Source organism: Oncorhynchus keta, chromosome 17 (assembly GCF_023373465.1).
Source record: "Oncorhynchus keta strain PuntledgeMale-10-30-2019 chromosome 17, Oket_V2, whole genome shotgun sequence".
Classification (NCBI taxonomy): domain Eukaryota; kingdom Metazoa; phylum Chordata; class Actinopteri; order Salmoniformes; family Salmonidae; genus Oncorhynchus; species Oncorhynchus keta.
Window position 1 is genome coordinate 40455905 of NC_068437.1, and position 15684 is coordinate 40471588.

Sequence of the window (15684 nt, forward strand, 5' to 3'; positions counted from 1 at the left end):
GCTTGCCGTGCGGTAGCAGAGAGAACAGTCTATGACTGTTGTGGCTGGAGTCTTTGACAAGTGCCTTCCTCTGATGGTGTCAGAGTGCCTTCCTCAGACACCGCCTGGTATAAAGGTCCTGGATGGCAGGAAGCTTGGCCCCAGTGATGTACTGGGCCGTACGCACTACCTTCTGTAGTGCCTTGCGGTCGGAGGCCGAGCAGTTGCCATACCAGGCAGTTATGCAACCGGTCAGGATGCTCTCGATGGCGCAGCTTTAGAACCTTTTGAGGATCTGAGGACCCATGCCAAATATTTTCAGTATCCTGAGGGGGAATAGGTTTTGTCGTGCCCTCTTCACAACTGTCTTGGTGTGCATGGACCAAGTTAGTTTTTTTGGTGATGTGGACACCAAGGAACTTGAAGCTCTCAACCTGCTCCAATGCAGCCCTGTCGATGAGAATGGGGGCATGCTCGGTCCTCTTTTCCTGTAGTCCACAATCATCACTTTTGTCTTGATCACCTTGAGGGAGAGGTTGTTGTCCTGGCACCATATGGCCAGGTCTCTGATCTCCTCCATATTGGCTGTCTCCTCGTTGATGGTGATCAGGCCTACCACTGTTGTGTCATTGGCAAACTTAACTTCTTGGTGACAGGGGGGCAGTATTGAGTAGCATGGATGAATAAGGTGCCCAGAGTAAACTGCCTGCTACTCTGTCCCAGATGCTAATATATACATAGTATTAGTAGTATTGGATAGAAAACACTCTGAAGTTTCTAAAACTGTTTGAATGATGTCTGTGAGTATAACAGAACTCATATGGCAGGCAAAAACCTGAGAAAAATCCAACCAGGAAGTGGGAAGTCTGAGGTTTGTAGTTTTTCAACTCTTTGCCATTCCAATATACAGTGTAAATGGGGTCATATTGCACTTCCTAAGGCGTCCACTAGATGTCAACAGTCTTTAGAACGTTGTTTCAGGCTTTTACTGTGAAGGGGGGCCGAATGAGAGGGGATTGAGCCAGGTGTCTGGCAGAGTGCCACAGGCTCTGACGCACAGTCACGAGAGAGTTAGCTCTCATTACATTGCTTTTCTACAGACATAGGAATTCTCCGGTTGGAACATTATTGAACATTTATGATAAAAAAACATCCTAAAGAATGATTCTATACTTAGTTTGACAAGTTTCTACGGGCTGTCCGATGTTCGGCAGGACCTGTTTGGATTTGTTTTCCAAACGCCCTAACAAAAGAGGCTATTTGGACATAAATTAACTTTATCAAACAAATCAAACATTTATTGTGGAACTGGGATTCTTGGGAGTGGATTCTGATGAAGATCAAAGGTAAGTGAATATTTATAATGCTATTTCTGACTAATGTTGACTACACAATATGGCGGATATCTTTTTGGCTGCTTTGTTGTCTGAATGCTGTACTCAGATTATTGCATGGTTTGCTTTTTCTGTAAAGTTTTTTTTAAATCTGACACAGCGGTTGCATTAAGAAGTATATCTCTAATTCCATGTACAACACTTGTATTTTCATCACCATTTATGATGAGTGCTTCTACGCCTGCATTGCTTGCTGTTTGGGGTTTTAGGCTGGGTTTCTGTACAGCACTTTGAGATATCAGCTGATGTACGAAGGGCTATATAAATCAATTTGATTTGATTTGATGAGTATTTCTGTAAATTGATGTCGCTTTCTGCAAAATCACTGCATGTTTTAGAACTACTGAACGTAACGCACCAATGTAAAATGAGATTTTTTTATATAAATATGCACTTTATCGAAGAAAACATACATGTATTGTGTAACATGAAGTCCTATGAGTGTCACCTGATGAAGATCAAAGATTAATTATTAATTTTCTCTATTTGTGCTTTTTGTGACTCCTCTCTTTGGCTGGAAAAATTGCTGTGTTTTTCTGTGAGTTGGTGGTGACCTAACATAATCGTTTGTGGTGCTTTCGCTGTAAAGCCTTTTTGAAATCAGACACTGTGGCTGGATTAATGAAAATCTTTAAAATGGTGTAAAATACTTGTATGCTTGAGGAATTTTAATTATGAGATTTTTGTTGTTTTGAATTTGGCGCACTGCACTTTCACTGGCTGTTGGCGATGTGGACGCTACCGTCCCACATATCTCAGAGAGGTTAATGGTGTTGGAGTCGTGCCTGGCCGTGCAGTCATGAGTAAACAGGGAGTACAGGATGGGGCTGAGCACGCACCCTTGAGGAGCCCCTGTGTTGAGGATGTGTTGTTACCTACCCTTACCACCTGGGGGTGGCCCGTCAGGAAGTTCAGGATCCAGTTGCAGAGGGAGGTGTTTAGTCCCAGGGTCCTTAGCTTATTGATGAGCTTTGAGGACACTATGGTGTTGAACGCTGAACTGTAGTCAATGAATAGCATTCTCACATAGGTGTTCCTTTTGGGAAAGGAACAGGTGGGAAAGGGCAGTGTGGAGTGCAATAGATTGCATAATCTGTGGATCTGTTGGGGTGGTATGCAAATTGGAGTGGGTTTCTGGTTTCTGGTATAATGGTGTTGATGTGAACCATGACCAGCCTTTCAAAGCACTTCATGGCTACAGACATGAGTGTTATGGGTCGGTAGTCATTTAGGCAGGTTACCTTAGTCCTCTTGGGCACAGGGACTATGTTGGTCTGCTTAATAAATTATGGTATTACAGACTTGGACAGGGAGAGGTTGAAAATTTCAGTTTAGACACTTGCCAGTTAGCGCATGCTTGCAGTACACGTCCTGGTAATCCGTCTGGCCCTGCAGCCTTCTGAATCTTGACCTGTTTAAAAGGTCTTACTCACATCGGCTGCTGAGAGCGTGATCACACAGTCTTCCGGAAGAGCTGGTGCTGTTAAGCATGTTTCAGTGCCATCTGCCTCGAAGCAAGCATAGAAGTAGTTTAGCTCATCTGGTAGGCTCGTGTCACTGGGCAGCTCTCGGCTGTGCTTCCCTTTGTAGTCTAATGGTTTGCAAGCCCTGCCACATACAACGAGAGTCAGAGCCGGTGTTGTGCGATTCAATCTTAGTCCTGTATTGATGCTTTGCCTGTTTGATGGTTTGTCGGAGGGCATAGCGGGACTTCTTATAAGCTTCTGGGTTAGAGACCCGCTCCTTGAAAGCAGCAACTCTACCCTTTAGCTCAGTGCGGATGTTGCCTGTAATCCATGGCTTCTGGTTGGGGTATGTACGTACGGTCACTGTGGGGACAACGTCATCGATGCACGAAGCCAATGACTGATGTGGTGTACTCATCAATGCCATCAGAGGAATACCATAACATATTCCAGTCTGTGCTAGCAAAACAATCTTGTAGCTTAGCATCTGCTTCATCTGACCATTTTTTTTATTGATCTAGCCACTGGTGCTTTCCACTTTAATTTTAGCTTGTAAGCAGAAATCAGGAGGATAGAATTAGGGTCAGATTTGCCAAATGGAGGGCGACGGAGCGCTTTGTATGCGTCTCTGTGGGTAGAGTAAAGGTGGTCCAGGTTGCACATTTACCATGCTGATAGAAATTTGGTAAAACGGATTTAAGTTTCCCTGCATTAAAGTCCCCGGCTACTAAGAGCGCAGCCTCTGAGTGAGCGTTTTCTTGTTTGCTTATGGGTGGAATACAGCTCATTCAATGCTGTCTTAGTGCCAGCCTCTGACTGTTGTGGTATGTAAAACAGCTATGACAAATACAGATGAAAACTCAAAGTAGATAGTGTGGTCTACAGCTTATCATGATACACTCTACCTCAGATGAGCAATAGCAGACTTCCTTAGATATCATGCACCAGCTGTTATTTACAAAAATGCATAGCACGCCGCCCCTTGTCTTACCAGACACCGCTGTTCTATCCTGCCGGTAGAGCGTATAACCAGCCAGCTGTATGTTGATAGTGTCGTCATTCAGCCACGACTCCGTGAAGCATAAGATATTAGTTTTGAATGTCCCGTTGGTAGTTTAATCTCACGCGTAGGTCATCTATTTTCTTCTCCAAAGATTGCACATGTGCTAGCAGAATGGAAGTAAGTGGGGTTTTATTAGATCGCCTACGACTTCTCAGAAGGCAGCCCGCCCTTTGGCCCCTTTATCTCCACCTCCTCTTCACGCAAATCACAGTGTTTTGGTACCCTCCCCAGATCTGTGCCTCGACACAATCCTGTCTTGGAGGTCTACAGACAATTCCTTTGACCTCATGGCTTGGGTTTTGGCTTGACATGCACTGTCAACCGTGGGACCTTATATAGACAGGTGTTTGCCTTTCCAAATCATGTCCAATCAATTGAATTCCAAGTTGTAGAAACATGATCAATGGAAACAGGATGCACTTGAGCTCAATTTCGAGTCTCACAGCAAAGGGCCGGAAAACTTATGTAAATAAGGTATTTCAGTTTTTATTTTGAATACATTTGCAAAAATGTCTTAAAAACGGTTTTCACTTTGTCATCTTGGGGTTTTGTGTGTAGATTGATGCAATTTTTATTTATTTAATACATTTTAGAATAATGCTGTAACGTAACAAAATGTGGAAAAAGTCAAGGGGTCTGACTACTTTCCGAATGCACTGTAGCTATAGACCAGCAGATCTGCATTTCAGTTGCTAACACTGACTACCTACTTGTATGTTAATTAGACTAATTTACACAGTGGGAGAATCAATGTACTGTGCACTCCTGCATATGTTGAGTTATGCATTTCCAGTACTAAAAAAAATGTAATTCTTCCACTCCTAATGAACATGAGGAGTGGGTATAAGGTCATTTTCAATATATTTCCGTAAGCAATGATCAAAGAGACCCATCCATTCTATTGAGAGACCCTTGTCACGGCGTGGGCTCACAAGTGCTCCATTAAAATAATACTGCCATGGATGAATGTGAAAGGCTTCTGGATCTGCACAATAATGCAGCTGAAGGAGATGTATGACAAAGCGTGGATCCGCTTGGCTCGTTGCTGTCAGTAGGTGTTGTGGGTTCCTGGCACTCTTTTCACATACACTCCTGAATTAGAATGAATGTCCTCAGAAACATCTCTAATGAGCATACAACAGAGATATAGAAGTGTTCTAGCTAATTCTAAGGAGCACACACAGTCTCTGTCTTCCATGTGCAGCCTAATGAACTTACCAGATATTTGTCTCCAAATCTAACATAAACGTCTATGGAGGATTTGTTGCAGTTGTTAGATTGCTATAATTTCCTCATTGTTTAGTGTATTCTATTGTTAACAGCAGTCATTCAGAAGCCCTTACAAAAACCTGAGTGATAACAATAGTGAGATACGGGACCAGGTGTGTTGGCTAGAATACATCTAGAGAAATCCATCACAACTCCAACCGACTACCACTCAGAATTATTTTGAACCTTCAGAGCGGCAAAACAAAATTCAGCATGAATCACAGTTCAAAACAAAACGGTCATAACTTATTGCATCGTAAAAATCAGTATCAAAAGTTGGAGCTTTAAAATATTTGGTACTCTTGACATAATGACATAAAAGTAACATTGACACATGACTAGGGAACTACACAGTAGGGATTGGAACATACATAATGCACGTCTGGTGTAGCCTAAACATTTCAATAACTTCCCATGAGATGATTGTCAGACTCGGTGATCCCATATAGGTGATCTTACCTGCATGTCCCGGCGGGTGATGAAGCCCTTGTCCTCAATGTCACAGGTCTGGAAGAAGTCATGGGTCTTCTCCAGCATGGTGCGGTGTCCTCTAGACCTCTCGCTGCCTCTAGTGTCACAGTCCTTCCAGTCACACTCCGCTGGGCTCTCCACCCTGAACCCCTGGTGAGGAGCACTCCCGGAATTCACTTTCGGGGTACTGGTGAAAGCTGCCATGGCATGTGGTATGTGGTGTGACTCCGCTTTCTCTCTCTCTCCCCCTACTCCTTCACATGGGTCAGGTGCACTCAGGTCTAGATGGGGGTTAAGAGAAGAGACCCAGAGTAGAGATGCAGGTTCAGGCTGCAGCACATCAGAGGCTCTCAGCAGCGATGTCACTGCTTGTTATCTCTTAGCGACCGCCTCTTTAATTAGTAGATGAAGCATAGTCTGAGAGAGATAGACAGGAAAGAAGCAAAGGTAAAATAGATCCCAAAAAACTTAGCTTATAACAGTATACCTTTTTTTGTGGGATACACATAAGGTCTCTAGGTCTTGTGGCATATTTTGGTTAAACTATCCCCAAATCAATGGAATTGCAACCCTCTGCATGCACAGAGCATTCTTCCATCACATGTACAGCTGAATCTCAAGATCTTGCACAGTAATGGGATGCTCTTGAGCCCACACTACTACACTGTCTGAGCCAAGGACTACATGCTTTCTGGTAAGTTTTGATTACAATACTGGGTGGGGTGAATATATTTTATATGACATATATGATTATTTTGTTAACTACTAAATAAACTCAGCAAAAAAGATAAGTCCCCTTTTCAGGACCCTGTCTTTCAAAGATAATTCGTAAAAATCAAAATAACGTCACAGATATTCATTGTAAAGGGTTAAACATTGTTTCCAATGCTTGTTCAATGAACCATAAACCATTAATGAGCATGCACCTGTGGAACGGTCGTTAAGACACTAACAGCTTAGGCAATTAAGGTCACAGTTATGAAAACTTAGGACACTAAAGAGGACTATATTATAAAACTAATGACTGGATGAAAAATGAGGTTCTGATCTGCATTTTCTAAAGATGTAGACATACTTTTTTAGTGGACTTAAGTACGACCAATTGATCATTCGTGTAGAAAATCAATCAGCACAATGCCTAACACACCCTATGAGACAGACAGATACCTTCATCTTCAATTATTTACACGACTTATTTTAACAGATCATCAAGCCAAGGCATGTGAAACATTCAGTTCACAACACCTGAAGCAAAATGTAACCGACACTTCCTGATCACGTCATATTTTTAACGACGTAAGTGACTTTCGTTACTAAAATAGAAAATGTTCCTCCTCCCTAAGAAAAACATATTTATATGTGTAAGGTAAAACCGCTGGCACCGTCGCAATGAAAGAGTTGCCGACATAAAGTTAATATCAAGCCAGGGTGATGATCCGTCAAATATTTCTCAAGTTAACGTTAACTTACCCGCCACTGTAGACAGTTGTACAGTCCAACTAGCTAAAGTAGCCTAAAAAAGTAAGATAAAGTAAAGTAATACGTTACCATGTGAAGGCAGTAAAGATAGTCGTAGACAACATCAAAAGTGTATCTTTGTCACAATTTGATAAAGCTGTATTTCTTCTGTTTACAATGTAACAGTGGAGGAATTTCACTGAACTGCCTGCGGGGGAGGAACTTTCAAAAAAGCTGACAAGACTCGCGCATCGTCTGTAGCTATAGTGACCTTTCCACGCAGAAGTTACGTGGGACAACCTGGGGGAACAGGTCGGAAAATCCCCACGCCACAGCTGGACTTTCTCAAGACATAATGCAGTGTGCCAAGTGTGGTTGGGGCAAATAATTGATTCACTCCAGTATCCAGAGAAGAAAATATAAATTGATATTTGTTATTTAGCCTCGCTAGATATTTTGACATCATAATTAGGCCCGCCTTTTACACTGTATCTGCAAATTAGACCATGACCATCGTTATGCATGACATTTGCAGCTGAATCCCATTCACAGCATAATTTCACAGAGAGCTCTGACAAACCTGACAGTTTTCCACTTCAAAGCCATAGATACCTTGCTTATTGACATGGGCAATAATTCCTGCTGGTTAACTCTTCTCTGCATTTGAGACTGTGCATTATACATGAATTAGTGTCTATGTTGATTATTAAAATACCTAAGTATGACGTAAAACATCTCAAAATGTAGAGAAATGTCATTAACCAGAACATTTTTGGAAAGAGGTTCTTGGCTTTTGTCCGTTTGTCAACTTTCCTCTTGGCATGCAGAGATGCTTCAATGGGGATTCAGATTCTTAGGTGAAGGTGCCACCAAGTGGTGTCAAATTAAACAACACATACATTTGATGGAACTTGAACAATGCAAAGCCATTAGTATAGTAGTGAGACCATGACAGAATAGGCTACTCATAATAAAGGTTGGTTTTAATGTCACTCTCAATGTTCTTTTTTTACCAAATGGTATTTGTATGGTGACTGTACAGATCAGAGGTATGAGATTTGACTACCGTAGTTAGCGCTGCTGACGTCGTAGCTAACTTGTTATCACATCTACGGACTTAGATAACATTGCTAACTTCGAAGGCAAAAATATTTCTCAGCGCTTTAATGAACTTTACAGCCTGAAATATTTAGATGGCCTTTGAAATATTTTGACGGTCTTTGAAATATTTAGATGGCCTTTGAAATATTTTGACGGTCTTTGAAATATTTAGCAAGCCTTAAAAATACTTAGCTGTTCTTTGAAATGTTTGGCAGGTCTTTGAAAATGTTTGGAGGACGAATATTTTTTTTCCAGGTCTTTTCATGGCCTTAAAAATATTTTGCAGCTTTTTACCAAACTTTGCAGTCCAAATTATATCGCTGGCCAAAATATTTCACAGGCTGAAATATTATGCTCTCCCAAAATTTTTGCAGAGCTAAATATTTTGCCATTTTGAAAGCTGGTTTGCGTCTTAGGGCCTACGTATGAAGGCCTTTGTGACTAAGAAACTGAGATGTTATGCATCTTTTCTTCAAGGCATTGTTTTCGGAAAACTGAGGTTTGTGTCGAGCATTTGGAAACTGCATTAGTCTTTGATGTGGAAGAACACATTATCATGAAAACAGAATTACCCTCTAAAGTTAACTGGACCAAGTCTTTCATAGCTTTTATTGAGAATTTATTTGTCTTTGGGAGAATCAAAGACCAATAAATCAGAATAAAGAATAGTTCCATGGTTTAGATGGCTTATGAAGCTGTATCTATAGAAATTCCTTAATTGGTCAAACTTAGCATTCAGTAGCAGTATCTCCAGGCTCAGCAACTATATTTAGTCTGACAAACAAAGTCATTTAATTTACAGTAAAACTGTACTTGACCGTTCTTTGATCATTCTTTAGTATGTGAAAGTGCTGTTTTATACGTGGCTGTTTCAAACTTGTCTGCTCCATCTCACGGCATCCATGTCTGTCACTATCGCCCAGGTTTTGGACTTGACTAGGGCTTGTGAATGTTCCTCATATCTTGTGATGATTAAGGCTAGAGCTTTGTACATCTTCTAAAACAGCGATCATCAACTAGATTCAGCCGTGGGCCGATTTGTTCTTGAGCAGATGGTCGGGGGGCCGGAACATAATTGCAAATAATGTGTAGATTGCATATTGACCCTCAGAAGCCCAAAGAGATATGTTTAACTAAAACATAATAATTTCAAATCGTGCTCACATTTGTATACGATCACGTGTCTCTCTATTATGAGTGGGAATACTTGGAAACAGATTTCTTACATCAAAATCACTTGGAGCTGATTTCCTGGGGGTTTTACAATATTTTATGTCCATCAATGAAAAAATTCTAAGCCCTTATATATATTTTTTATTTATTTCACCTTTATTTAACCTGGTAGGCTAGTTGAGAACAAGTTCTCATTTGCAACTGCGACCTGGCCAAGATAAAGCATAGCTGTGTGAGCAGACAACACAGAGTTACACATGGAGTAAACAATTAACAAGTCAATAACACAATAGGAAAAAAAGTGGAGTCTATATACATTGTGTGCAAAAGGCATGAGGAAGGCGAATAATTACAATTTTGCAGATTAACACTGGAGTGATAAATGATCAGATGGTCATGTACAGGTAGAGAGATATTGGTGTGCAAAAGAGCAGAAAAGTAAATAAATAACAAAAACAGTATGGGGATGAGGTAGGTAAAAATGGGTGGGCTATTTGCCGATAGACTATGTACAGCTGCAGCGATCGGTTAGCTGCTCAGATAGCAGATGTTTGAAGTTGGTGAGGGAGATAAAAGTCTATATGCCAAATACATGTATTTGATTAAATTCATTGTCGCTTCTGAACTACAGCCATTTCAGTATCATACTATACTTAGTCTTTGGACACATGGGGTTACTGTTTTTGGCACATTTCATGAAGCAAGTCATGTGAATACATGTTCAAATGATCAGGTCTACTCATTGAAGGGTTTTCTTTATCTGTAATATTTTCTACATTGTAGAATAATAGTGAAGACATAACAACTATGAAATAACACATATGGAATCATGTAATAACCAAAAAAGTGATAAACAAATCAAAATATATTTTGTATTTGAGATTCTTCAAACTATCCACCCTTTGCCCTGATGACAGCTTTGCACACTCTTGGCATTCTCTCAACTAGCTTCACCTGGATTGCTTTTACAATAGTCTTGAAGGAGTTCCCACATATGCTGAGCACTTGTTAGCTCCTTTTCCTTCACTCTGCGGTCCAATTCATCCCAAACCATCTCAATTGGGTTGAGGTCAGGTGATTGTGGAGGCCAGGGGCCTCATTTATAAAACTGTGCGGCGGATTCAAGTCAAAAGATGGCATATGGACGAAACACAGAAAGTGCTTACACACAAAAATATTCTGATTTGTAACACAGTGCGCACGCACATCCCACGCCGGTTTCCATTTATAAATCACAATCAACTCGAAATTTGGCGCACGTGAGTGAGCGTCTTGTCCCACTCTTTTAATGCCCATAGTTGCCTATAAATAGTCAGTGAAGCGCCCATAATTAATATTCATCCATACTGACTGCATGACGACAATGACGTCAAATCCCGACAGAAATGCAAAAAAAAAAAAAAATCACCCAATGTGAAATGGAAGTTCTTGTAGAGGAGATTGAAGCAAGAAAAATATATTGTGTGGTGGATATGTGGGCATTCCAAAAAGGTGTTAAGAGTGGCAGCATGTGGCGGACGCTGTGAATGCTGCTGGCTCAGAAGGTTGGACCCTCTCAGAAATAAAAAGAAGTGGCCAGACATAAAAGTGGAGGCCAAAAGGCGTGTAGTGTTTGTGCCACTGGCGGGGGAAAGGGGACTCCGGAGCTCAACACCATTGATGAGCGACTTGCCGGTATTGTAGGGGAATCCCTCCTGAGTGGAGTAGTGACGGAGGGGGACACGGGCATGCAAGAAGCACCGGATGATCAAGGTTTGTAATTAGTATTCCTGCATTTGAAAAGAGTAAACCAAATGCATTCATGTTGTGTTTAAACTTTTGTTTACACAAACAATAGTGACATTTTCTATTGTTTTTAGTCGCTGCGTGTTCCAGTGGGGTTGGTTGTGCTGCAGCTGAGCAGGAGCTGAGTGTGCCAAGCCCCTGTGTCTCCACTGCAACTCGTGCATCACAACCCTCCAGCGGCCGTGTCCTCACAGATGTAGTCCTGCAAACGCAGAGACACCATCGATGCTATTAACGAAGTTGCCAAGGAGTTGACATGGGACAGGCACGGCTTGGTTTCTGCAGGTGCTTCACTGTAAAGCTGGGCCCACTACAGCACAGAGGTCCAAGAGAACAGCACTTGGTAATCGGAACCAGCTCATAAGCCACTCATCATTGGCCAGTAAATCTTGCTGGTCTCTGAAAATTCACTTTCTTCGAATTCTTCCATTCGCCAAATCTTCCAGCAGTGCCAAAGCAGCCATTGCATGTCATTACGCATTGTAATCGCATGCCTTTTATATCCACCCATGTGATTGTCTAAGCTACCCAATTGCATAACACCTTCAGGTGTGGAAATGACCCTGATTGTAACTGACAATGACAGGGCCATTATCACATTGACAGTTCTGCGCAACGAACATGTGCAAAAAATATATGAAACTGTGCACTCGTATCTGCCTGACTGAGGCATTGAAAACAGCTCAGTTTAAATGTAATCTATCTTACTGTTCACCTTATTATTTATGAGCATAACATGCAAGTATTATTTAGTAATTACAGATCCAATTAAACATGATTCCCGATTAAACTGTGCTACATATTTGAGGGGTTCTTTTGCAAAAACAGATATCTCCATTTGTATTTATTATCCTAAATCATGTTTTTTATGTGCACTTCATTTATAATACGTGAGAGGTAATATTTCAATCAATTCAATTGTTTCTCGAAGTTACATCCATTCTCATTTCTCCAGTTCATGTGTGTACGTATGGGTCAAAGTGTCTGTGGAGCACAGGCACATTCTCCTGTCAAGTTTGTTTCTTATAAATCCAAAAGTTTTCTGCCTATGCAATGTTAATAAATCAAATCAATTTTATTTATAAAGCCCTTCTTACTTCAGCTGATATATCAAAGTGCTGTACAGAACCCAGCCTAAAACCCCAAACAGCAAGCAATGCAGGTGAAGAAGCACGGTGGCTAGGAAAAACTCCCTAGAAAGGCCAAAACCTAGGAAGAAACCTAGAGAGGAACCAGGCTATGAGGGGTGGCCCGTCCTCTTCTGGCTGTGCCGGGTGGAGATTATAACAGAACATGGCCAAGATGTTCAAATGTTTATAAATGATCAGCATGGTCAAATAATAATAATCACAGTAGTTGTCGAGGGTGCAACTAGTCAGCACCTCAGGAGTAAATGTCAGTTGGCTTTTCATAGCCGATCATTGAGAGTATCTCTACCGCTCCTGCTGTCTCTAGAGAGTTGAAAACAGCAGATCTGGGACAGGTAGCACGTCCGGTGAACAGGTCATAGCTGCAGGCAGAACAGTTGAAACTGGAGCAGCAGCACGGCCAGGTAGTCCTGAGTCCTAGGGCTCAGGTCCTCCGAGAGAGAGAGAGAGAGAGAAACAGAGAAACAGAGAATTAGAGAGATCATACTTAAATTCACAGGTCACCGGAAAAGACAGGAGAAATACTCCAGATATAACAGACTGACCCTAGCCCCCCGACACATAAACTACTGCAGCATAAATACTGGAGGCTGAGACAGAAGGGGTCAGGAGACACTGTGGCCCCATCCGATGATACCCCCGGACAGGGCCAAACAGACAGGATATAACCCCACCCACTTTGCTAAAGCACAGCCCCCACACCACTAGAGGGATATCTTCAACCACCAACTGAGATATCGGATATCGCAACCATCCTGAGACAAGGCCGAGTATAGCCCACAAAGATCTCCGCCACGGCACAACCCAAGTGGGGGCGCCAACCCAGATAAATGAGGCCCCTGGTCATCTGATGCAGCACTCCATCACTCTTCTTCTTGGTCAAATAGCCCTTACACAGCCTGGAAGTGTGTTTTGTTTCATTGTCCTGTTGAAAACAAATGATAGTCCCACTAAGCCCAAACCAGGTGAGATGGTGTATCGCTGCAGAATGCTGTGGTAGCCATGCTGGTTAAGTGTGCCTTGAATTCTAAATAAATCACAAACAGTGTCACCAGCAAAGCACCGCCACACCATCACACCTCCTCCTCCATGCTTCACGGTGGGAACCACACATGCAGAGACCATCCATTCACCTGCTCTGCGTCTCACAAAGACACGGTGGTTGGAAGCAAAAATCTTAAAGTTGGACTGATCAGATCAAAGGACAGATTTCCACCAGTCTAATGTCCATTGCTTGTGTTTCTTGGCCCAAGCAAGTATCTTCTTCTTATTGGTGTCCTTTAGTTGTGGTTTCTGTGCAGCAATTCGACCATGAAGGCTTGATTCACCCAATCTCCTCTGAACAGTTGATGTTGAGATGTGTCTGTTACTTGAACTCTGTTAATTAAGCATTTATTTGGGCTGCAATCTGAGGTGCAGTTAATTCTAATGAACTTATCCTCTGCAGCAGAGGTGACTCTGGGTCTTCCTTTCCTGTGGTGGTCCTCATTATTCTACTGCACTTGAAGAAACTTTCAAAGTTCTTGAAATTTTCCACCGGACTGTCTTAACACTTTTTTGGTTACTACATGATTCCATATGTTATTTCATAGTTTTGATGTCTTCACTATTATTCTACAATGTACAAAATAGTACAAATAAAGTAAAACCCTTGAATATGTAGGTGTGTCCAAACCTTTGGTACTGTATATATATACAGTGCCTTGCAAAAGTATTCGGCCCCCTTGAACTTTGCGACCTTTTGCCACATTTCAGGCTTCAAACATAAAGATATAAAACTGTATTTTTTGTGAAGAATCAACAACAAGTGGGACACAATCATGAAGTGGAACAACATTTATTGGATATTTCAAACTTTTTTAACAAATCAAAAACTGAAAAATTGGGCGTGCAAAATTATTCAGCCCCCTTAAGTTAATACTTTGTAGCGCCACCTTTTGCTGCGATTACAGCTGTAAGTCGCTTGGGGTATGTCTCTATCAGTTTTGTACATCGAGAGACTGACATTTTTTCCCATTCCTCCTTGCAAAACAGCTCGAGCTCAGTGAGGTTGGATGGAGAGCATTTGTGAACAGCAGTTTTCAGTTCTTTCCACAGATTCTCGATTGGATTCAGGTCTGGACTTTGACTTGGCCATTCTAACACCTGGATATGTTTATTTTTGAACCATTCCATTGTAGATTTTGCTTTATGTTTTGGATCATTGTCTTGTCGGAAGACAAATCTCCATCCCAGTCTCAGGTCTTTTGCAGACTCCATCAGGTTTTCTTCCAGAATGGTCCTGTATTTGGCTCCATCCATCTTCCCATCAATTTTAACCATCTTCCCTGTCCCTGCTGAAGAAAAGCAGGCCCAAACCATGATGCTGCCATGTTTGACAGTGGGGATGGTGTGTTCAGGGTGATGAGCTGTGTTGCTTTTACGCCAAAGATAACGTTTTGCATTGTTGCCAAAAAGTTCAATTTTTGTTTCATCTGACCAGAGCACCTTCTTCCACATGTTTGGTGTGTCTCCCAGGTGGATTGTTGCAAACTTCAAAAAACACTTTTTATGGATATCTTTAAGAAATGGCTTTCTTCTTGCCACTCATCCATAAAGGCCAGATTTGTGCAATATACGACTGATTGTTGTCCTATGGACAGAGTCTCCCACTTCAGCTGTAGATCTCTGCAGTTCATCCAGAGTGATCATGGGCCTCTTGGCTGCATCTCTGATCAGTCTTCTCCTTGTATGAGCTGAAAGTTTAGAGGGACGGCCAGGTCTTGGTAGATTTGCAGTGGTCTGATACTCCTTCCATTTCAATATTATCGCTTGCACAGTGCTCCTTGGGATGTTTAAAGCTTGGGAAATCTTTTTGTATCCAAATCCGGCTTTAAACTTCTTCACAACAGTATCTCGGACCTGCCTGGTGTGTTCCTTGTTCTTCATGATGCTCTCTGCGCTTTTAACGGACCTCTGAGACTATCACAGTGCAGGTGCATTTATACGGAGACTTGATTACACACAGGTGGATTGTATTTATCATCATTAGTCATTTAGGTCAACATTGGATCATTCAGAGATCCTCACTGAACTTCTGGAGAGAGTTTGCTGCACTGAAAGTAAAGGGGCTGAATAATTTTGCACGCCCAATTTTTCAGTTTTTGATTTGTTAAAAAAGTTTGAAATATCCAATAAATGTCGTTCCACTTCATGATTGTGTCCCACTTGTTGTTGATTCTTCACAAAAAAATAGTTTTATACCTTTATGTTTGAAGCCTGAAATGTGGCAAAAGGTCGCAAAGTTCAAGGGGGCCGAATACTTTCGCAAGGCACTGTATAAACATTGGGGGCCGCCTGCTGGGTAACCCTGAGCTAAAATGTTGTGTTGTGAGTCT

The 15684-nt window shown here is 41.7% G+C and overlaps 1 protein-coding gene across 5 annotated transcripts in view; it reads right to left on the reverse strand.

Moving 5' to 3' along the window:
- The window catches only part of LOC118395828 (EF-hand calcium-binding domain-containing protein 4B-like), a 28595-nt gene extending 21258 nt beyond the window's left edge, over positions 1-7337 (reverse strand). For 4 of the 5 annotated variants that reach the window (XR_004828058.2, XR_004828059.2, XM_035789801.2 and 1 more), the window contains exons 1-2: positions 7191-7334; positions 5631-6059 (exon numbers count right to left, since the gene is read on the reverse strand). Coding sequence is in view for 3 of the 5 variants with exons in the window: in XM_035789801.2 (XP_035645694.2) it covers positions 5631-5846 (216 nt within the window). In the remaining 2 variants the exon portion in view is untranslated. Of the gene's footprint in view, positions 1-5630; positions 6060-7190 lie in introns of all 5 variants that reach the window. The other variant, XM_035789802.2, reaches the window with a different exon arrangement.
- Positions 7338-15684: the final 8347 nt, after the last annotated feature.